The sequence below is a fragment of the Phycodurus eques genome, chromosome 13 (assembly GCF_024500275.1).
Source record: "Phycodurus eques isolate BA_2022a chromosome 13, UOR_Pequ_1.1, whole genome shotgun sequence".
NCBI lineage: Eukaryota > Metazoa > Chordata > Actinopteri > Syngnathiformes > Syngnathidae > Phycodurus > Phycodurus eques.
Window position 1 is genome coordinate 19,935,424 of NC_084537.1, and position 22,162 is coordinate 19,957,585.

The window sequence follows — 22,162 nt, forward strand, 5'->3', positions numbered from 1 at the left end:
GATCACGCTCAATGTGGAAAGAGCACAAATAGACCTGGCACACACCAAACAATCCACACAAAGTGTTTTGTTCGTCTTGTTGACATTGTTAGAGGATCTACATGCTGGTACAGTAAGTCATATTTTTTTCCAGTTGATTATTTATGTTTGCTCATATTGGCACGTCTTTGTCATCCTCAACAATGAAAAAGAGACATTTCCTGAGAAATTGGTTTAATTAAGGCCTACCAGTTGTTAGTTTGTGTTGCAGTTGCATTTCTATAACACCTAACAAGAAAAAGTTGCTTTAAAAAGTGGATATTATTCAGCTACCATTGTTTAAAAGAGGCTGCTATCAGACACATTCGAAACTGAGGCAGATTATCATAAACACTTTTCCAAGTGATAAAATAATTGGAATAATATTCATAGGGAAAAGGGAAAACAATATCAAATGCATTTTGATGATATAATATACATTATTATATTTAAAGAATTACATTAATGTAAGTACTGTATGTATTTCTGCAACATTTATGCAGGGCGAGCCTCATATTATTTACCATATTTGCCCAAGAAATGAAACAAAGATGAATAATATATTATACAATCATAAAAATGATCAATTATACTAGTTGTATTTTTTTTTAACTGTTGATGGTAATAATTAAATATTGATAAGTATTATAATGAATGCAATAAAAATAAAATCTATGTGTGACCTGCGATTGGCTGGCGACCAGTTCAGGGTGTACCCCCGCCTCTCGCCCACAGTCAGCTGAGTCAGGATAAGCGCTAAGGAAAATGGATGGATTATTATTAAAATGTACAATTAATTTCATTATGATAAATTTAAGTGTTGTTTTATTTATTTTAATATTTTACATGCTAATAATAATAAAAAATAGCATCATCAAACAATGATAAACATGCAAGTAACTATGTTGTCGAAAATGTCCTATTAATTTAATTATAATAAAATGTCAATAATGAAAATAGCATATAGCATTTGTATTCATTATAAAGTGAGGAAACTATAATTAATGAAATAATGAAAAATTAAATAATGTATTATTATATACAAAGGTAATGAATGAATAATGAATATTCAAATAGAATATAAATAATTGAACATAAATACTGTAATTGTATCAAACCTATTTTCCTGTTGATGGATGGCTTTTTTTTTTTTTTTTTTTTTTTTTTTTAATCCTCATACTTCAGCGCCCCCAAGTGTTGAAATTTGGCCAGAAACTGAAATCCTATTCTCTTTTTTTGGATCGAAATAAATAGATGGAAAATTTCAATTTGTGCGTCGTATGTGTGTTTTTGTCAGACCCTTTACTCCTTCCATACCGGAGGCCAAAAGCAAAGAAATGAAGGTTGCGCTGGGTCTGGCTGTGCTGGCATCAGTGGGCCTGCTTATCAGCGGTGCCTCGGAGGACAGAAACGCCTCAGAGGATGCTTTAAAAGGTGACTTGTTACACACAGTCAAGTATGTGCTGCTTATCCGAAGCCAACGCTCTTAGCAAACGTGAATCTGAACAACACTCAATGTAGTTCTGCTTACTTTTGGTCTTTGACATGACAGCATGGATGTTGCACACTTGGAGGTATACATACTATTTGTATACAAGCAGTTAAAAAAAAATCCATTATTGGAAAGACGGGGGGGGGGGAGGGGGGTTGTGTATGTTGCACATAACTTACCCACAAATGTAGACTGATTGGATTGGTTGTGTTCGTCAGAGCTGTCCAGGGCCGGCAAGAAGGTGGTGGGCGAGGAGGTGAAGCGGGCCTTGTACGGCGTGGGGCAGATGAGGGAGGTGATGTGGAGGAACGAGCGCAAGCACGAGCACCTCATCAAGTCTCTATTGCACAGCGGCGAGAAGAAAAAGGTTAGCTTCGCACCATTGCAGCGATGTCTCCCAAACCTTTGTTGAAGCAAAATACATGCTTTGCATTAGAAAAATCTCGCAGCAAATGAAAATGTCACAGAAGGTATACATATTGACTGAAATAACGATGATCTCGTCTCAGTTTATTCACAAAATTGCTTCGTGAAAAATCTGAACTTGTTTATTGAACACAAAGCTATTATTTTGTTATGCAACAGATGGATGCGCATGTTAATCGTACCGTCTGCCATCTAGTGGACCAGCATTTAAATGTTTGGCCTGTCACGATATGTTGCTGGCATAGATCGATGAAAACAGATTTGATTTTCAGAAAATAAATATTAATGTTAAACAAAATTAAGTGAAATTGGATAACTGTGTGCGAGAACAGTGGGTGGAATCTTTTTGGATCCAGGGAACCTATACGGAGGACATATTTTTACAAGCACCCCTCATAATCCTAACGCCAATTAAACATAACCACATGTACCCATCAAAGCACTTAATAGTTGCTTCTTTTCAACAACAACAACAACAACAACAAAAAAAGAAAGAATTTTTAGTGATGCAAAAATTGTAATGTTATGGGGAAAAAAAAGTCACAAACTTTACAAGAACAAAGAACATATTTTGTGGGGATGAAAAGCCGTAATCTCATGAGAATCTAGTCTTAATAGAGTGATATTAAAGTTTAACAAAGGAGGAACGTTATCTTTTAAGAAATTAATTTCCAAAACACAACTCTATTCTCTTAGTACTACAGTTTTTATTCTGGAAGAGGCAACGCTCAAAAAAGTAGGACTACAAAAAACAATAAGTCTTTTTTTCTTGAAAAAAGGATTTTATTCCTCCAATAATATGCATTTTGTTCTTAAAAATATGACTATACAAGTATGTCAGATTTATGTGCTAATTTGTCACAATTATATTAGAGTTTTTAACCGACGCAAAGCTAAGTTTATTGTATTTGATTTATTGCTGCGCCGGTTTCCATACGTCGGTTCAGTGGTTCCCCGCAAATACCTTATTGGCTGTTTTGTCGCATCTTGGCGCCAAGTAACTATGTTGAAGTCAGTTGAGGAGCTTCATTTAGACAAAATTAGTGCTTTGCCACCATCTTTTGAAATCTTGGTGCCAAAGAACTATGTTGATGTGAGTTGAAGAGCTTCATTCACACAAACGTAGAGCTTTACCACCATCCTGTGGCATCTTGGTGTCAAGGAAAAATGCTAAGTGAGTTGAGGAGCTTAATTTGACAAAAATTACCCGTGGGTTTTCACAATAGCAGGGGAACAGTGTGTACACTTATTTAAATAACAGGACATAACTTATTAAAAATGATTTTCGGGCCCCTAAGTTACAGCTCGCGGACTCCCGGGGTTCCGGTGACCCAAAGTTTGAAAAGAAACGCCTTGGAGAACTGAAAGAGGCTGAGTGCGAAACAAAAGCATTGTTCCTCTCTTCCGCCAGGAAGCGGTGCAACTGGCTCAGGACGTGACGGAGAAGCTGCGGGAGGCCGAGGAGGAGTGCAGGGTCTCCTTACAGTCGGAGCGGGACGAGTGCAGACCCTGTTTGGAGGACGTGTGTAAAACCTTCTTCACCAACACCTGCCGCAGAGGCTTTGCTGGCTTTCAGACCAAAGTAGGACCAAACTCAGTGTTCAGAACCAGTGACTAAGGAATTAATTATTTACAAACACAGATTTGGAATGAACTTACCCCAAAAACTTTTTTTTTTCCTTCTTCTACCATACAGGTTGAGAACTTCTTCCGCCGCGTATCAAGACGCTTCAGCTTCAGCGACCCGGCCGTGGAAGCGGACGACGTCCTGGTAAACCAGGACCCGGATATCCCAGACCCAGAGGTGGTCCGCATCCAGGATGCCTTCGCTCGCCTGACCCGCAGGGTGGGAACGCTGGTGAATAGCAGCGCGGCCCTGGCCTCCAGAATGAGCGACGGGCTGGACCAGGCTGTCCGCAGGGCTCTCCTGAGTGGGCCGCCGGTGCCGGGGGCCACCCTGGACCCAGACGACCCGGCTCACGACTCGGGTTTCCTCCAGGGTGTGGGCCTGGAGGAGGTGCTGGACTCCTTCTTCGACTTTGGCCACAGCGTGGTGGAGGAGTTTGGGGCAGTGGTGACGCAGGCGTTTGTTGGCCTCAACGAAGCGCATGCGGAGGACAAGAAGAGAGGTGAGTGTTAATGAAATGAGACACTAGGTACAGTGGAACCTTGTTTTAATGGACCTGATTTAACGGACTTGGGATTTAACGGACAGAAAATAGTGTCCAGTTGGAAGTTTTGGAACTCAAATTCACCCGTTCCATGCACCAGCGAGGTAAGGTATATTTTTTACCAATAATTTTGTACTGTACTGTGTGTTTTTAAGGTCACGAAAAAAAGTGCTTCAGCTTAACGGACAATCGGATTTAATGGACGTCCCCTCCGAACGATTCGCCCGTTAAATCGAGGTTCCACTGTATAATCTAAAAAGTGTAAGACTTCCATCGCCATTAGATGGTATAGGCCAGGGGCGTCAAACATATGGCCCACGAGCCAAAGCCGACCCGCTAGGGGGTACAATACACCCCAAATGAAGAATTTGAAAGTGAAAAACTATGTAAGACACTGTGGTGGTAGGGACAAAGGATAATTTTGAGAATGTAGAAAATGGAATGGTAATAATTCCTAGGTCTTCATAAATGTATTTCATTTTAAAGTGCAATACTATATTTCTAAGTTTCAAGTACCTATGACTTAAAGTGTTGTGCCTTAAAATACAATAACTGTGATAAGGTATTATGCACAGATTGCAAAATTTTCAAGAAATCTGAGGTTTTGTGAAATGATGCAGCAGTATTGCAAACTATGGTTTATATTTCCCCCTGAAAATGGAGGTCAAGGAACCAAGCAATTTCCTTTTGTTTTTGTTTTGTTAAAACAGTGGAAGGATGCAATATCCAAAGATAACGTCCATCTGTGTGTTGGATTGCAGAGAAAATGTTCCCACGCCTCCTGCATAACAGGAAGTTGTGCCGAGACCTGCGCAAGCATTCATCAGAGTGCTGGCAGCTGCAGAACCAGTGCGAGGCCTGCCAGGGGGCCTTGCTGACCGGTAAAGCGCCGCCTCGCCCACCCACCCACCTCCACATTCATCGGCTGACGTCCTCACAGCATCATCTGACGTCCTCCCTCTTTTCAGAGTGTCCCAGCGTGAGGGAGCTGCACGTGGAGCTGGAGCAGGTCTCGCAGCTGCTGGGCATGTCCCGGGAACAGTACGACGAGGTGCTGTCCATCGTGCGGCGCCACGCCGACGAGACCCTGGGCTGGCTGGGCAACATGGCCGCGGAGTTCGGCTGGGTGGCGCGGGCCGGCACTCAAGACATCTTCCGCATCACCAGGGTGAGCTGAGGAGACGGGAAGGAAAGTTGTTCTTGAACATCTGCTACACTGACGATTCATGCATATGTTAACATAAATGCATTGATAAAAGTTAAACGCAAATGTGCCCACAGATGTGTCATTTGAGTTCATTTAAGTAAACTACATGGAAAAGTTAGCAACTGCACAGTGATATTTGCGGTTTGGCATTTGGAAATTTGCAGATTTTTTGGGGGGAACCTATTCTCCGTTATTGCTGTTTTGTGCTCAGGCCAAAGCCACGTCTAATGTAAAATTAATGCTTTGCCCCTCCCTTGTGGCAACTATCGGCACTTACAAACCTTTCTGAGTGTTCGTCAATTATTTGCAGATTTTCGCTAATTGAGGGAGGGCTTAGTCCCTAGCTCCCCGCAAATAAAACTATATAAAAATGAAGGAAAAATCCCCTTTAAAATACCTCTAAAGGATGGTAAAGTGTCTCTCCATCTCCTTTATTAATTGTACAGACAATTTAACATACCTGTCAGTGTGTAAAAATGTTAGCTACTGTATAATTAAAACCGAGGGATGGACGGGTACAGATAGATCCCAGCTATCAGTATTGGGCTGGGCTTATTTTAATTTCATCATTGATAATTACACGAATTATAATTAATTTGCCAGTTCATAAGATAAAACATTTTAAATTATTTTTTTTAAAAAAGGTTTTAATGAATACATTTGAATGAACCAGTTTTAGGAAAAACATCCAATTTAATACAACACATATAAGAGTCTTGACAATGGACTTTTAAAGGTCGGTGGGCCGAACTTGTCCCTTTCCTATGTCAGACCAAGTAAATTGTTTTAGCTGTAACAAACCACTATTACACTTTTTTGCAGTTAATACTTCAGTACTTCAATACTGCTCCAACTACCGGAGACAAATTCCTTGTGTGTTTTGGACATACTTGGCAAATAAAGATGATTCTGATTCTGAGGTACTCGCTTAGCGGTAGCTGAAGTCTCACGATATTTGCTGTAGTTTCGCATGACCTTGTCACTGTTATCTAGGTCAAAACCCAGACGACAAAAAAAAAAAAAAGTTCGACAAAATACCTGTTTTGGATGTCATTAGTGTACCTAATGACGTGTCCAGTGCCTAGCTCTAGAGTCAATTGTTCCTTCTTGCCCTGCAGGTGGTGCCAAAGAGCCAAGACCGGAACCTGTCAGCGGTGGACACCCAAGTGGAGGTGAACATCCTCAACTCTCCCCCTTTCGTCTTCTCCGTGCCGGGAGAGCTGGAACTGCAGGACCCGGCCTTCATCCAGTATGTGGCCCAGGAGGCCCTGGACAAGTATAAGGAGACGATCAGGTAACGGGAATGATGGATAGGAATATGGAACGACACTTTTGAGTTGCACTCACATTTGTTGTTTTGCAGGTACAACGAGGAGGATGAGTGAGCAGCCATTCACAGAGCTCCGTAGTTGCAGAATTGAAATACTTTACCTGTTGACAGATAGTCAAACACAATATGCAGTTTCCACAATATCCAAATGTTACATTTTGATGTTCACAACAGAAACTTCCAAGATTGCAGCACAGCAAACTCAATTCAACTTTTCAAGTAAAACTTTTATTTTTTTTCCCTGTACAAAAATTCTATTAGTTACCATTATTCCCCACTCAATCTCGAGTTCAACTCCTAAATTTGGGAACAATCACATATTAGGTTCTCCACAGCCAAACACACAATGAAATTCAATTCAAAACAATAAAAAGTTCACATCTTTGTCTGAACGGCTATTTTCCCCATCATGCACCACTGGACAGACAGCTATAAGGATCGCTAGAGGAAAATAAAGGTTTGAAAATAACAACTTGGTGTTGTCATTCTGTGGTATTAACACTAACAAAATCGTAGTAAGCATAACAGTGTAATCAAGTTAGTGACAATTTTTGTGCGAAACTGGCTGACAATTATACATTTTAGTCACTGATTAATTTAAATTTTTCTTTAAGCTTAGGTCTACATGTGTGCCAACATGATAAATAAATCAGAATTGTGCGATCCTATGGCACAAAGTGTCTTGGAAATGGTAGTATATGTTTAACTTGGTCAAAAACTGACTGAAATATTGATTCCTGGTCACAGGAAATGCCCAGCTCAACTTAAAAAAAAATAAAAATAAAATAAAATAAAATAAAAAAAGAGAGACATGACTTTTGCACAAGGGCATGACTCACTGATGTGAAATTCTGTATAAAAAAAAAAAAAAAAAAAAAAAAAAAAACAATGGCTGATCCGTTTGAGTTTTTGACAACAACAAAAAAAGAAAGAAACTCCTTGGTCACAGCAAATGTCCATTTAAAAAAAATTGCATTCAGGCATGATTAAAATAACAATTGGAAAGTGTCAAAAATTTTTTTTGTTTTTTATGAGAGCTATGACTGAAATGAATAAAAAAAATAAAACTTCCGGTCACAGAAATGTATATTCTAAACATAATAGACCTCTTTTTCACACTAATGTGACAGTATGTAAAAACATGGTGGGAATAGTGACAGAAAAAAAAATACTCGTTGGTCACGGGAAATGCCCATCCTGAACATAAAAAAAAGAGACATTTTTGTCACTTGGGCATGATTAAAATAACTCAATGATTTGAAAGAGAAAGAAAATGAAAAATTGCATATTTGACAGAAATAAAACAAAAATAAACTGCATGGTCACAGGAAATGTCCATCCTAAACATTAAAAACTGTTACTTTCTTTCCTGCACTTGGACATGGTTAAAATATCTCAATGAAATGGAAAAAAAGGACTGAAATTTTGAGTCTGACAGTAATGAAACAAAAATAAACTCAGTGGTCACAGGAAATGTCCATCCTAAACATTTCTTTTTAGTTGTTTTTTTTTTGCACTTGGGCATGATAAAATAAGTCTGAAAGCACATCAAAGAAGCATTAGAATAATAATAATTAAAAAAAAAAAAACATACAAAAATGGTCATTCAGCCACCTCCTCATACTTTCAAAAATAGCTTTTTTTTCCCTGGACATCCTGTACATTCTTGCATCTGACCCATCTGCTCCATTCACAAAAAAATAATAAAATTACCACAAAAAAAAAAATAAACGTGTCAGCCTAGACACACTCAGAACAAATTACTGTACATATAAAGATCTGGATTCCCCAATATCAAAGAATTATTTTTGCAGAATAAAAAAAAAATGGAGGAAAGGGGATAGGGGTTTCATTGTGTTTAAAAAAGTACCAGTAAAAATCATCATTGCATCCTGCAAGTATAGCCCCCAATGTGAAATGAGGACCCACTACTCCGTTATTGATCACAGTGTCGTGGCCAGTCTGTTTTGTACCAACACGAGCTCTTCCGAGTCTACAGGTTGTCCCCCGGCTGGTACTGGGGCTCCGTGGCTGTGAAGTAGTCCTCCAGGAAGGACTGGATGTACTCGAAGGTGGGCCTCTCGTCGGCCTCCTTCTTCCAGCAATGGCGCATCATTTCGTGCAGCGAGTCAGGGCAGCCCTGGGGACACGGCATGCGGTAGCCGCGCTCCACCTGCTCCAGAACCTCTCGGTTCACCATACCTGGAATCCACAGCACCACCGGATTGAGGGTTTACATTACAGCATGCAATATACAGTGGAACCTCTTTGTCCATGCCAAATCTTAGGGGAAAATATTCATTTTAAGCCCGCCGCACACCAAGCGATTGATCCTCGTACAAATATACCAACCCGCTGCAATGGAATAACTGCCTAATCAGGGAACAACATTCCTGATTAGGCAAACATTGCCTGTACAGTTACTAAGGCTTAATGTGTATTGTATACATTTGAAATGTGTCCTTATTCAGCATATTTTTCATGAATGTATTAAATGTGTTACAAATAAATGATCTGGTACGTACTTGAAACATACCGGTAGCTAACGTCAACTACACTTTGTGGATAAAATTAAACTGTTTCCTTTCGCAGTCATTTTGCTTTGTGCTATTTGCCATCTTCATGTTCTATAAAAACAAAAAAATTAACGCATTCCTCAAAGCGTTACATTTTTTATTTTGCTATAATGACCCATGTGTGACATAAGAGTCTTCCAAGGACTGGGACTCATTGAGAGGTTAGCAGATCACAGTGGATTTGTCATATGGCCCTGTGGTAAGGGGGTCCCCATCATCTCACACCACAGGGAAGCGGGAACGAGACAAATACGGTTAGCGGTGTCGAATTGTGAATCATGTGCTATATCAGATATTTTGACACGACAGTATATAAATGAAGGAACAACAACAACAAAAATCATCGCTTTTCATGCAGCTGTGTCAACATGACTATAGAAAGGAAGATAAGTCCCTCCAGATGAAGTTGAATTAATTACATTGTAGGTTTTTTTTCCCCCCGCTGTGGATCTGGGAAGGCTACAGGAGACAGATGGCGATCAGGTCGGCCATATGGCGGCTATGTGATCAGTGCAAGCTGCGGTGCCGTCCTCAGACACTCCAAAAAACATTTTCAACAGTACTGAGCCACATCCTGCCTCAAAGTCTGCGCGGACCAGCTCGCTCCAGTCTTCACTCAGATCTTTAACAGATCTTTGGAAATGTGCGAAGTTCCATCCTGTTTCAAACGCTCCACCATCATTCCAGTCCCCAAGAAACCTGCAATCTCTGGTCTGAATGACTACAGGCCTGTCGCTTTGACATCTGTGGTCATGAAGTCCTTTGAATGTCTCGTGCTGGACCACCTCAAGAGTGTCACAGGTCCCCTGCTGGACCCCCTCCAGTTTGCCTACCAAGCGAACAGGTCTGCGGATGATGCAGTCAACATGGGACTGCACTTCATCCTAGAACACCTCGACAGTGCAGGGACCTACGCGAGGATCCTGTTCGTGGACTTCAGCTCAGCGTTCAACACCATCATCCCTGAACTCCTTTCAACCAAGCTTCTCCAGCTCAGCGTCTCACCTGCCATCTGCCAGTGGATTTACAGCTTTCTGACGGGCAGGACACAGCAGGTCAGGCTGGGGGAGGCCACCTCATCCACACGCAGCATCAGCACTGGGGCGCCCCAAGGTTGTGTCCTCTCTCCGCTGCTCTTCTCTCTCTACACGAACGACTGCACCTCAGCGAACCCGACTGTCAAGCTCCTGAAGTTTGCAGATGACACCGCTGTCATCGGCCTCATCAAGGACGGTGACGAGTCTGCATATCGACAGGAAGCGGAGCGGCTGGAGCTGCGGTGCGGCCGACACAACCTGGAGCTGAACACGCTCAAGACGGTAGAGATGATCGTGGACTTCAGGAGGCATCCTTCGCCACAGCTGCCCCTCACGTTGTCCAGCTGCCTTGTGTCAACCGTCGAGACCTTCAAGTTCCTGGGAATTACAATCTCTCAGGACCTGAAGTGGGTGAACAACATCAACTCCGTCCTCAAAAAGGCCCAGCAGAGGATGTACTTCCTGCGGCTTCTGAGAAAGCACGGCCTGCCACCGGAGCTGCTGAGACAGTTCTACACAGCGGTCATCGAATCAGTCCTGTGTTCTTCCATCACAGTCTGGTTTGCTGCTGCTACAAAAAAGGACAAACTCCGACTGCAACGGACAATCAAAACTGCTGAAAGGATTGTCGGTACCCCCCTACCCACCAATGAGGACTTGCACGCTGCCAGAACTAAGACAAGGGCGTGCAAAATCCTCTCGGACCGTCTGCACCCCGGTCACCGGCTCTTCCGGCTCCTTCCCTCAGGTAGGCGCTACCGATCAACGCAAACTAGAACTAGTAGACATTCCAACAGCTTCTTCCCTCTTGCGATCAACTTCTTAAACACCTAACCTATAATTCCATTACAACAAGCTGGCAATTTTTTGACTTGAGTTCGTTGTCACATTTCTGTGGGGCCAATAATGTATTACTCGTGCACTCACTGTAGTTGTCTCGCCATGCTGCACTATTTGCATATACTGGCCACTCATGCCAGAGTAGCATCTGCTCCATTTGCACACTGATTGAGGAGTATCTGTAACATTTGCACAACCAACATTGTCCCAGATGATCGCACTACTCGTCACTTTAAACCGCATACACTCCTTGAAGTCTCAGCGCCCTTTGCACAATGGTCATTGCACCGGACTATTGCAATATTAGTCGTTCGAACTGCTCTAAGTGCTCGAGGACTCTGCATCTTTTTGTACAATTGTTTTTTGTCAATGTCTTTATGTCCCCAAAGTGTTCTGTAAATTGACTGTCTGTTGTACTAGAGCGGCTCCAACTACCGGAGACAAATTCCTTGTGTGTTTTGGACATACTTGGCAAATAAAGATGATTCTGATTCTGATCAAGAATTGTTGACGTAAATCAATTGGGAAAATTTCATCCTAGTACCAAATTTATTCTGGATGGAAATCAAATTTAGTAAGCACAAACAATCCGGTACAAAAGGAACATCACGTGACTAAACGCGGAAAACAGGTTAGCGGACTTCCTGTGTATGATGAGCTAATGAGCATGACTAAGATTTGATGACATGCCAGTTTGAAACCGAACTTCATAAAATTGTGTTTTATTTAGTGCTGGCATCTTCGGAAAAAAGTTTAATACATCTATAGCCTTCATTTATAATAATATGATACATAAACACCAACAAAGCCGAAACACTGACTATTGTCATCTTTGGTAGCTCTGCGGGGACATTTTGTGTTAAACAATCGACATTGTAGATGTTTAGAAGAAGTATAGAAGAAGAAGAAGAAGAATCACCTTTTATTGTCATGAACATGCATGCATGCACACGAAATTTGTTCTCTGCATTTTATCCATCACAGTGAACACATACACATGTTAGCGGAACACACTGGTTTAAAGTTTCTACAGCTGCTTTGTCACGATTCCTGTCGCCATTCGCCCGAGCCGGGAGGAAGTGCTTCGACCCGTTTTGCTGAATGCGGAAGTAGGTGCGGATATACCCTATTGTACCCAAGCTAATCTAATGAGATTTAACAGCTATATACTATATATACACGCCTGAGGATGGTAAATGATTTGATTGTAACTTGGTTTGGCATTAGTGTTTTTTTTTTGTTTTTTTTACCCTGCATAAACACTGACATTTTTATTCTAATTGGATAAGATTAGTTCAAAATATGTTTAAAAGAAGAGATAAAATGAAGTTTGAAAATATCTTTTAATTATATAGATTATTTTAAATCATTTTTTAAATTAATGTATCTTTTTGTACATTTATATATTTTTTTAGATTACAGTTTTTTTCCCCCCAATTGTGTTGTCACCAAAAATCCATGTGCAAAGAGTTAAAATAATTACCCATCTTCAACAAAATTATTAAATAATTGATAAACACATTGTAACTTTTAATGAATAATAGTAAATATATTAAATCTATTTTATAAAATAATATAGATTGTTTAAATGGTTACAATCAAGTCAAAAACATGCTAATAATAATGTGTAATGTCACCAAAAGTTTATGAGCAATAGTTAAATTAGCTACCATCTTCAAAAGAAATTGAATTTAAATTAAAAAAAAGAACCATGTTCTTAAATTTTCCTTCAAAAATACAAAATCACATTTTTATTTTCCAATTCTAATGTGAATTGGCATTTTGTCACCAAAATGTCACACGCGGGTAGTTAAAATAACTACCCATCTTAAAAAAAATTCAAGTGAAACTTAAATTAAATACACACAAAATTAAGTAAAATAATCAAAAAACTGAAACCAGAAAGTTGCATGGAGAAATAACTTGGCAGATGTCAAGTCCCTTTTACACAGTCTGTAAAGCCGGCACTATTGGGGCATCTATTGTACGTGTGAAAGAGGCGAAATGCTCACCTGGATAGGGCACTCTGCCTTTGGTGACCAGTTCAGTCAGTAGTATACCAAACGACCACACGTCTGACTTGATAGTGAAGCGGCCGTATAGAGCTGCTTCCGGCGCTGTCCACTTGATGGGGAATTTAGCACCTGGAATGACAAGGAAGAAAGTTTGAAACTGTGATAGTGGTTATGAATGTTACAGTTTTTGGGGGGCGCCCTCTATGATGAGCTGGCGAGAGACCATACCTTGCCTGGCCGTGTACTCGTTGTCCTCGATGAGCCGCGCCAGGCCGAAGTCGGCTATCTTGCACACCAGGTTGTCGGCAACCAGGATGTTGGCGGCTCGCAGGTCCCTGTGGATGTAGTTCATCCGCTCGATGAAGGCCATGCCATCCGCAATCTGCAGCAAGGAAGATAAACGATGTAGGCGGAGGCTGGTCCAGGTTGTGCAATTCCTAATTTGACCTCCAATTCGTGGATTTTTGCTATTTGTGGCAGAAGTCAGTCCCTCTCCCCCGTAAATAATGGGGTTCACTGTACTTCCTTGACACCGAATACTACTTTCCCGTTAGCCAGGGCTTCGGCAGAATCTTGCGGTATTCTCGTCCCTCATGGAGAAAGCACAAAATATGGTGAGAGCTGCGAATAGCTGTTTAAGTCAGCAAAGAGCCAAATATAGTTTTTATACAAAAAAAAAAAACGCTAATAAGGTTAATTCATGAACAGTGAATCACATCGGATAAAACAAAAACCTTTTTTCATTTTCTTGCCTTTATTAAAAAAAATAACATTTCAAATTGAAAGAGCAGAAAAATGCACAAAAAACAGATTGCTGCATGAACATCCCAGAGATCTGAAAGTAATACGTTACGAATAAGTAAAAGAAAGGAAAACGAAATGTTGTCAAACAGCTTTACAACAGGGTACGGAATAACACAAAACAAAAACCAACAACAAATGTATGCGATGAAATATCTGCCAAATATAGGCTTTTTGAAAAGAGATATTTTGTGATGTTTAAAAGGGAATTGAATCATCACAACAATAAATAAATGATTAAATAATAAAGAAAAATGTAAGTTAAGAATTAGTGTTTTGTTGGTTAAATGCTACTTAAAACATTGCCTGTACAGATAATAAAGGTTTATAGGTGGCAAGCGTTCCCATTACTTCCTATGGGAGAAATTGTTTCAAAACCCGACCAGCATTGTGTTTGACATTCGAGGTTTGACTATACAAGGTATTAGGGCCAATCATGTTCATGCAGGCTTGCTCATTTCCAAATAATCCAAAACATCTTTTGTCTGCCAACTCCCTCGGAGGCGAACGCTATGCGGCTCCCTCTAGCTTCGTTTTCAATTTCCACCTGGCCGAGCGAGGGACGAGTGTGGCGTGGCAAAGTGAAAGCAAATCGCAGCACGTGTTGGAGGCGTTCTGGGAGTTTAAGTGGCTCTCTGATGAGGAGCGTTTAGGCGCTACAGGCAGCGAAGTGTTGAAAGATGAGGGAAGATGCACGGGGCGGCGGCAGGAAGCCAAGAGAGATGTCAAGTTGGATATTAAATACATTTAAAAACCTGAATGGAGAACCATGCCAGGGGCACTTGTGTCAGCCTGACTCCCAACCTTTGTTGTCACACGTATTCCTTTAAATTGTAACAAGCAGAGGCCTGTCTTTGCATCCTACCTGTGCGGCCATGTCCACCAGCTGGGGCAGCTTCAGGTATTTGCCATCTCCTTCCTTCAAGAAGTCCAGCAGACTCCCTGAAAGAATTTGGGGGAGAAACATAAAAAATGTTTTAAAAAATTATACGAAATTAGCAAGTGGTGCCATTCATTTGCTAAGGCTTAATTTACACTGCGTGGTTTAAGTGATCATTCTAATGTTTGCTCTTAGGTGGCACGATTGCCATGTCTGTCATGGCAGCGTAAAGAGAAAAAAACCTGCAAGGAATCGGATATCAGGCCTATTCTAAAATTCTGTAAAAAATCTGATACGTATTGGACATCTGCCAATCCAAGTGCAGCATCAATGGGCGGATCAGATATACCACAACAATGCGAGTTTGATCAAAATACTTTTTGGGGAGGTCGTCAATTACTTACAGATCTTCGGTTTTCTCGGCAGGGCACGGTTTCGATCCCCTGCAAATAGCAGGGGTTCACTCGGTTTATGCATTAGTTTACGTCTGTGCTCTCACTGTCTGGTGTTGACGTTTGTGCAGTTATTTGTGCAAGCTGGGCTTGTGCGCATGCGGTTTGTTTCATGTGTTCCGTCAGTGTAAACACAGCCATACTGGATGTGCGTCACTTAAAATCTACATGGAAAATAGGGAAAATATCGGTAGGGCTGGGGGGAAAAATTAATAAATTGGCTAAGTAAGGACCAAAAATAAAATAATTTTCTTGACGGAACCATGTTTGCGCTGCCAGAACCAAAGTTTTACATGGTCATTTATTGCAGATGGATGCAGTGTTGGGCCACTGAAAAACTTCACCAAAAATGACAAAGGAGCATCTACAATTGATTTTTAAGACACTATTAGATGTGTAATGTAAATATAATATGATGTTGGAGTGAGCTGAATGGTCGTTAGCATTTCTTTTTAACCTAAAATGGTCATCGCTAGTGCGCTAATACTAACTGTTTAGCAAAGGCTGATTTTGTTGTCTCAAATTCTGTACAGTTTGCACCATACACTCAGTACCAACATATGCAGTTTAAGGATAGAAGTCCAGCCCTCAGAAATGAGAATAAAATGCATATTAGTAGTAAAATAAATAATAAATAATAATAAATTCATTAAACTAAATACCTATGGGATAATGGATTCCAAAAAGATTTGATCGTGACAGCCCTAAATATAGGCATTAGATTGGAATTGGGTACTTGGACCGCCGGTGGTAATCCATCCTAAGTAACTTACTTTTCTAGAGTTCATATACAGGTAGTGGAGGATAAACAGCTTTTATGCACATCAGTCATGAGGCGCGGGTGGAATGAACTAGCTGGAATTTTATGTCACCTTGAAACACTTCTTCAGCTGAAGAAACACGTGAAAGTTTCCACTTAATACTTTAAGACTTAATTACCATGAATAATCACTTCCAAAAGGGAGTAAGGCAGGAAAGCTACGTGTCAGCTCGTGTTGGTTTCAACAATTATGACTTTCCACACAACTTTGTGGAGGGGTGTCGCATGGTTTGCGCATTAACTCTACAGATTTTGGAAGACATCTGTTAGAGGGCAATTTTAGAATAATAATTAACAAGAAGAAGACGTGGTTATATCAGCCAGTGGTGGCTTTGCGCAAGCACCATTCATTTGCTGACTCATACCTGTTCAGTGGCACAACACTCTCAGTCCCTATGTTGCCATTCAAACAGCCTAGAAGGCGTGGTTGGCATAGGTTAGCTTGGTCTTTGGATTGTGTAGCAGTCTTGCTTGTGCCCTATGGATGATGTCTGGCAACAACTGGGCGGCCAAATGCGACTGCACAGAGCTCTCAGATTTAACAATTGGCTCTGTTTCCAGTGTAAAGTGTGACGCTAAGTGGCTAAGATAGCTTATCTGACAGTACTTTTCTGCCTTGGCAGATATTGGGAACACAGTCGGGGACTGACCTTTGCCCATGAACTCTGTGACGATGTAGATAGGCTCTTCGGACACCACGGCGTAGAGAGGCACCAGCTTGTCGTGTCGCAGCTTCTTCATGATCTGGGCCTCCTGTAGGAACGCCTCCGGAGACATAGTGCCTGGCTTCAGAGTCTTGATGGCCACCTTGGTGGTACCATTCCATGTGCCTGAATTAACAACAAACAAGAAAACAAAAACAAAAGGAAAGCAAACAACCACAAACATTATGAGCACATCTTGCACATAAAAACAAACATTGTCCTGAAGAGTTTTAAAAATACATGTTTTTAGTTGAAAACAATATATCCGCCACCAGGCATCGTGCAACAGTAATTACGCAAGTATCATAAACTGACCCCCCCCCCCAAACACGTACATGTTCCAGATAAAACTATAAATCATGTGTGATAATTTGTCAAACAGCCAGTAAACTTGGTCACCAAAATAATCTCGTTCTTCCTGGTCGAAAGCCACTTAGTCACGGCCTGCTTAAATACAATGAGCCTGGTCGGGAGGGCCAGTGCTTCCGTCATGAGGGCCGACCTCCATGAATGAATCACACAGAGCGTACACACACAATCACACACGCATAAGGACAAAGTAGGGCAACCATTATAACGACTGCAAGGTGGTGAGGACACAGAAGAATGGAGGTCACGCGGCGTGATTAACATAGCGGGAATTAAAGATAAGTGAAGTCACCAAAGGAATAATTGGGAGGGCATCAGGAAGAAAAAGGAAAAGACTGCAGAGGAATTCCTGGGATTGCACACTTGCAGGTCGAGGCTCGCTGCGGGCCTAATGAGGGAGTGAGGGAGGAGGATGCACGCTGACGAAGTGAAGCGTAGGAGGACGACCTTCCATTGGCGTACACCCGCTCGTTTGTGCCTTTGAGACTAAACGGACTGCAGTCGTCAGCGCTTTCCCCGATAAATAGGCCAGCTCTTTGCTGAGCTCCATTTATCAATCATTCTATAAGCCGTCTATCAGCATTCCTCCCTGTTGAATATACATGAGCTATAAAGTGGACACTTAGTTTTCGGCTGTAAGCCCCATTTTACTCATTTGTGATCAAACCTCCGTAATAGAATGCCAACACAATGCAAAGCTGTCTTACCCATCCAGACCTCGCCAAAGCAGCCCTGGCCCAGCTTGACCTCCAGTCGCAGGGAGTCTCTGGGGATCTCCCATGCGTCCTTGGCCAGTCCCTGAGTTTGCGGCTTCACCGTGGGGCATACCGTCGTCAGCCTGTAGCACAAACCGTCGGCATGTTCTGGACAGGAGCGGGCATACAAAGGTAGAGACGGTGGAGAAAAATATGTCCTGTTAGTAGGCGCTATAGCATGTGTGCACCAGTGATGTTGAATGCTCATCAATATCGCAATGATGACCTATCACGGTATAAAATGAATCCCTTCACGGTCACGGTATATATCGCGATATAAATGTAAGTGCAAAAATTAAAATAGGAGGTATTTTGAATGTGTTGCAAAATTGCAAAGCTAAATTGATTCAGAATATATATATATATATAGTAATTGTAATTGATTTTTAGGACACTATTAGATGTTTAATGTACATATAGCATGACATATGAGTGAACTGAATGGTAGTTAGCGTTTGTTTTTTTTATAAATCTAAAATGGTAATTGCTAGTGCGCTAATGCTAACCGTTTAGCAAAGGTCTCAAATCCTGTAACGTTTGTACCATACACTCAGTACCAACATATGCAGTTTAAGGATAGAAGCCCAGCCTTCATGAGAACAAAATACATGTCAGTAAAAAAAAAAAAAAAAAAAAAAAAAAAAATATATATATATATATAAAATACATTATTTTGGGTGGCGATTACTTTTGTCGAAATATCTACAGGATAATTGTTTCTATAAAGATTAGAACGTGACATCCCTAAAAAAAAAAAAAACAATTAACATTTGAGGCCAATGTTAAAACTACTTTGTAGTCAATTTCATTCACTCAAGGTCTTCTGTTTTGGAAATTAGTGGGGCTTTCAAGCATCACAGGAGGGGAAAAAAATAAATCCTTTGAAAAGCAAGATTTAATATATGTATACGCCAGCAGCATATCTGCAGCTGAATGATTCCCTTGCTATACAAGCACAGCATTAACGCCTGATTAAAGTAAGAGACTGCTGTACAGTAAGTGTAACATTCAGTAGTAAACAAAACTCTTCCTAAATGCTCGCTGTCATCAGATGTTGCATACCTGTGTAGTGTTTCACCAGCTTCTGTAGCATCTCAAATTGTGCCCGAGTTGTGATGTAATAACCCCCATTGTCCAGCTTTCGGATTTTGTAGTGTTTCACATTGTCTCCCTTGACTTCATCCCAGTCACGGATAGATAGAGAGTAGGCACCTTTTAAACAAAACATTCACAAAATGCTTACGTTTAAGTTCACATATTGTATAATAATTCACACACACACAACCTTAACCTGCAATTCCCCCCCCACACACACACACACAACGACAAAACAAAAAAACTTACCTTTGGTTGTCTCACTCTCTCGTGCCAAGAAAGTACCTCGCTGGTTGCCTGGAATTAATAAAAGCCTTTCTGCGTCTTTGCGGCCCATTTTGCCAAAATACCATCTGTGGAAAAAACAGTTGCCTGAGGTCTGAACTTTTGAAATATGTAATTAGAAGGGTGTACAATTTTGTGTACACACAAGCTTGTTTTTATATCAGTTCAGTCATGTCTAGTATATTTTAACATATAAATATAACATAAAAGTAAAACAAATCATACTTCTAAAGGGCCACAATACACTCCTTCTTACAGATGTTGTTACCTCTACCCACATGAGAAAGTTGGTAAATTAAACGTTTGGGTAGCCTTTCATACATTTTATAAAGAATATCATGCATTTCGCAAAACTGAATAAGGACTAATTTGGTCAATTTTGGTTTGTCAAGTACTGTTATGAAACCACGCATACGTTGTGAATAAAATATGACTAGGGGTGGGACAATAAATCCATATATAACAATGTACAACCCCAATTCCAATGGAGTTGGGACATTGTGTTAAACATAAATAAAAACAGAATACAATGATTTGCAAATCATGTTCAACCTGTATTTAATTGAATACACTACAAAGACAAGATATGTAATGTTCAAACTGATAAACTTTATTGTTTTTAGCAAATAATCATTAACTTAGAATTTTATGGCCGCAACACATTCCAAAAAACTTGGGACAGGGTCATGTTTACAACTGTGTTGCAACACCTTTTCTTTTAACTTCCATCCATCCATCCATTTTCTGAGCCACTTCTCCTCACTAGGGTCGCGGGCGTGCTGGAGCCTATCCCAGCCATCATCGGGCAGGAGGTGGGGTACACCCTGAACTGGTTGCCAGCCAATCGCAGGGCACATACAAACAAACAACCATTCCCACTCACAGTCACACCTACGGGCAATTTAGAGTCTCCAATTAATGCATGTTTTTGGGATGTGGGAGTGCCCGGAGAAAACCCACGCAGGCATGGGGAGAACATGCAAAATCCACACAGGCGGGGTCGGGGATTGAACCCCGGTCCTCAGAACTGTGAGGCTGACAGTCTAACCAGTCATCCACCGTGCTGCCTTTCTTTTAACAACATTCAATAGACATTTGGGAACTGAGGACACTAATTGTTGAAGCTTTGTCGGTGGAATTCTTTCCCATTATTGCTTGATGTACAGCTTAAGCCGTTCAACAGTCTGGGGTCTCCGTTGTCGTATTTTACGCTTCATAATGCGACACATATTTTCAATGGGAGACAGGTCTGGACTGCACACAGGCCAGTGTAGTACCCGCACTCTTTTACTACGAAGACACATTGTTGTAACACGTGCAGAATGTGGTTTGGCATTGTCTTGCTGAAATAAGCTGGGGCGTCCATGAAAAATGCATTGCTTGGATGGCAGCATATGTTTCTCCAAAACCTGTATGTACATTTCAGCATTAATGGTGCCTTCACAGATGTGTAAATTACCCATGCCATTGGCACTAACACAGCCCCATACCATCACAGATGCTGGCTTTTGAAGTTCGCATCCATAACAGTCCGGATGGTTCTTTTCTTCTTTGGCCTGGTGGACACGACGTCCACAATATCCAAAAACAATTTGAAATGTGGATTCGTCGGACCACAGAACAGTTTTCCACTTTGCGTCAGCCCATCTCAGATGAGCTCGGGCCCAGAGAAGCCGGCGGCGTTTCTGGGTGTTGTTGATAAATGGCTTTTGCTTTGCATCGTCGAGTTTCAAGTTGGACTTAACAGATGTAGCGCCGAACTGTATTTACTGACATTGGTTTTCTGAAGTGTTCCAGAGCCCATGTGGTGATATCCTTTACACATTGATGTCGGTTTTTGATGTAGTGCCGCCTGAGGGATCGAAGGTCACGGGCATTCAATGGTGGTTTTCGGCCTTGCCGCTTACATGCAGTGATTTCTCCAGATTCTCTGAACCTTTGGATGATATTATGGACCGTAGATGATGAAATCCCTAAATTCCTTGCAATTGTACGTTGAGGAACATTGTCCTTAAACTGTTCGACTACTTTCTCACACACTTGTTCACAAAGAAGTGAACTTCGCCCCATCTTTGCTTGTGAATGACTGAGCAATTCAGGGAAGCTCCTTATATAACCAATAGTTTATCAGTTTGAACATTAAATATCTTGTCCTTGTAGTGTATTCAATTAAATATAGGTTCAACATGATTTGCAAATCATTGTATTCTGTTTTTATTTATGTTTAACACAACGTCCCAACTTCATTGGAATTGGGGTTGTATAAAATTAAAAAAATTAAAAATAAATTTTTTTTTAACGTATTGAGTAATTTTTCTCTTCCGATATGTTGATTATCGCAATCTCTGTATGGTGATAAGATAGCTAGTACCATAGGTAGCCAGGTTTTTTTTTACCAGTATATGGATTATTGCGCGATCGCTGTATTATGATACTATCAATATTGCTGGCAAAGTATTGAGTTACTTCAACCAATTATGGCGCAATTGGTGTTATGTGATGGCATAATTTGGTGAGCTGCTCAGTTGTCATCCAATCTATGCATTTCGTGCAAACGCCGTACCATGATATCGGCTCATCTGTTACACTATTTTCTTCTAATATATGGATTATCACACAATCACTGTATTGTGATAACATGCATAGTGAGTAACATTTTTCTTTCCATTGTACTGGTTACTGTGCAATAGTTCTCGTGGTGCTATTGCATAACTGCCATTGTATCTCAATGTCATCGTATTGTGAAACTCACTTGATGGTTCTGCACAGAAAAAAAACTAGCAGTTTCCTAAGATAGGATACAATAACCGGGCAAGGTTTTACAAATACTGTACACATACTGTATGTGACACATGATGACCCGCAATGAGATTGCTACCAACTTGTAAT

General features: G+C 40.9%; 2 protein-coding genes across 4 annotated transcripts in view; one reads left to right on the forward strand and one right to left on the reverse strand.

Annotated features, from left to right (window-relative positions):
• clul1 (clusterin-like 1 (retinal)) lies at nucleotides 1–7,423 on the forward strand. Of its 2 annotated transcripts, none has more exons than XM_061694331.1 (9): nucleotides 1–107; nucleotides 1,316–1,452; nucleotides 1,729–1,877; nucleotides 3,348–3,518; nucleotides 3,633–4,065; nucleotides 4,869–4,988; nucleotides 5,076–5,275; nucleotides 6,433–6,608; nucleotides 6,678–7,423. In XM_061694331.1, exons 2-9 carry the CDS (start codon nucleotides 1,356–1,358, stop codon nucleotides 6,697–6,699), a joined length of 1,368 nt encoding a protein of 455 aa, XP_061550315.1. In that variant the 5' UTR covers nucleotides 1–107; nucleotides 1,316–1,355; the 3' UTR covers nucleotides 6,700–7,423. The 2 variants fall into 2 exon arrangements, with proteins under 2 accessions (XP_061550315.1, XP_061550314.1); XM_061694330.1 differs by having other exon boundaries at nucleotides 2–112; nucleotides 6,678–7,422.
• Nucleotides 5,004–22,162, reverse strand: part of yes1 (YES proto-oncogene 1, Src family tyrosine kinase) — a 27,833-nt gene continuing 10,674 nt past the window's right edge. The window contains exons 5-13 of one of the 2 annotated variants that reach the window (XM_061694327.1): nucleotides 19,238–19,341; nucleotides 18,956–19,105; nucleotides 17,846–18,001; nucleotides 16,716–16,895; nucleotides 14,779–14,855; nucleotides 13,341–13,494; nucleotides 13,110–13,241; nucleotides 6,353–8,846; nucleotides 5,004–5,280 (exon numbers count right to left, since the gene is read on the reverse strand). In XM_061694327.1, coding sequence (XP_061550311.1) covers nucleotides 8,638–8,846; nucleotides 13,110–13,241; nucleotides 13,341–13,494; nucleotides 14,779–14,855; nucleotides 16,716–16,895; nucleotides 17,846–18,001; nucleotides 18,956–19,105; nucleotides 19,238–19,341 — 1,162 coding nt within the window. In that variant the 3' untranslated portion in view covers nucleotides 5,004–5,280; nucleotides 6,353–8,637. Of the gene's footprint in view, nucleotides 5,281–6,352; nucleotides 8,847–10,612; nucleotides 10,660–13,109; nucleotides 13,242–13,340; nucleotides 13,495–14,778; nucleotides 14,856–16,715; nucleotides 16,896–17,845; nucleotides 18,002–18,955; nucleotides 19,106–19,237; nucleotides 19,342–22,162 lie in introns of those variants that run through there. The other variant, XM_061694329.1, reaches the window with a different exon arrangement.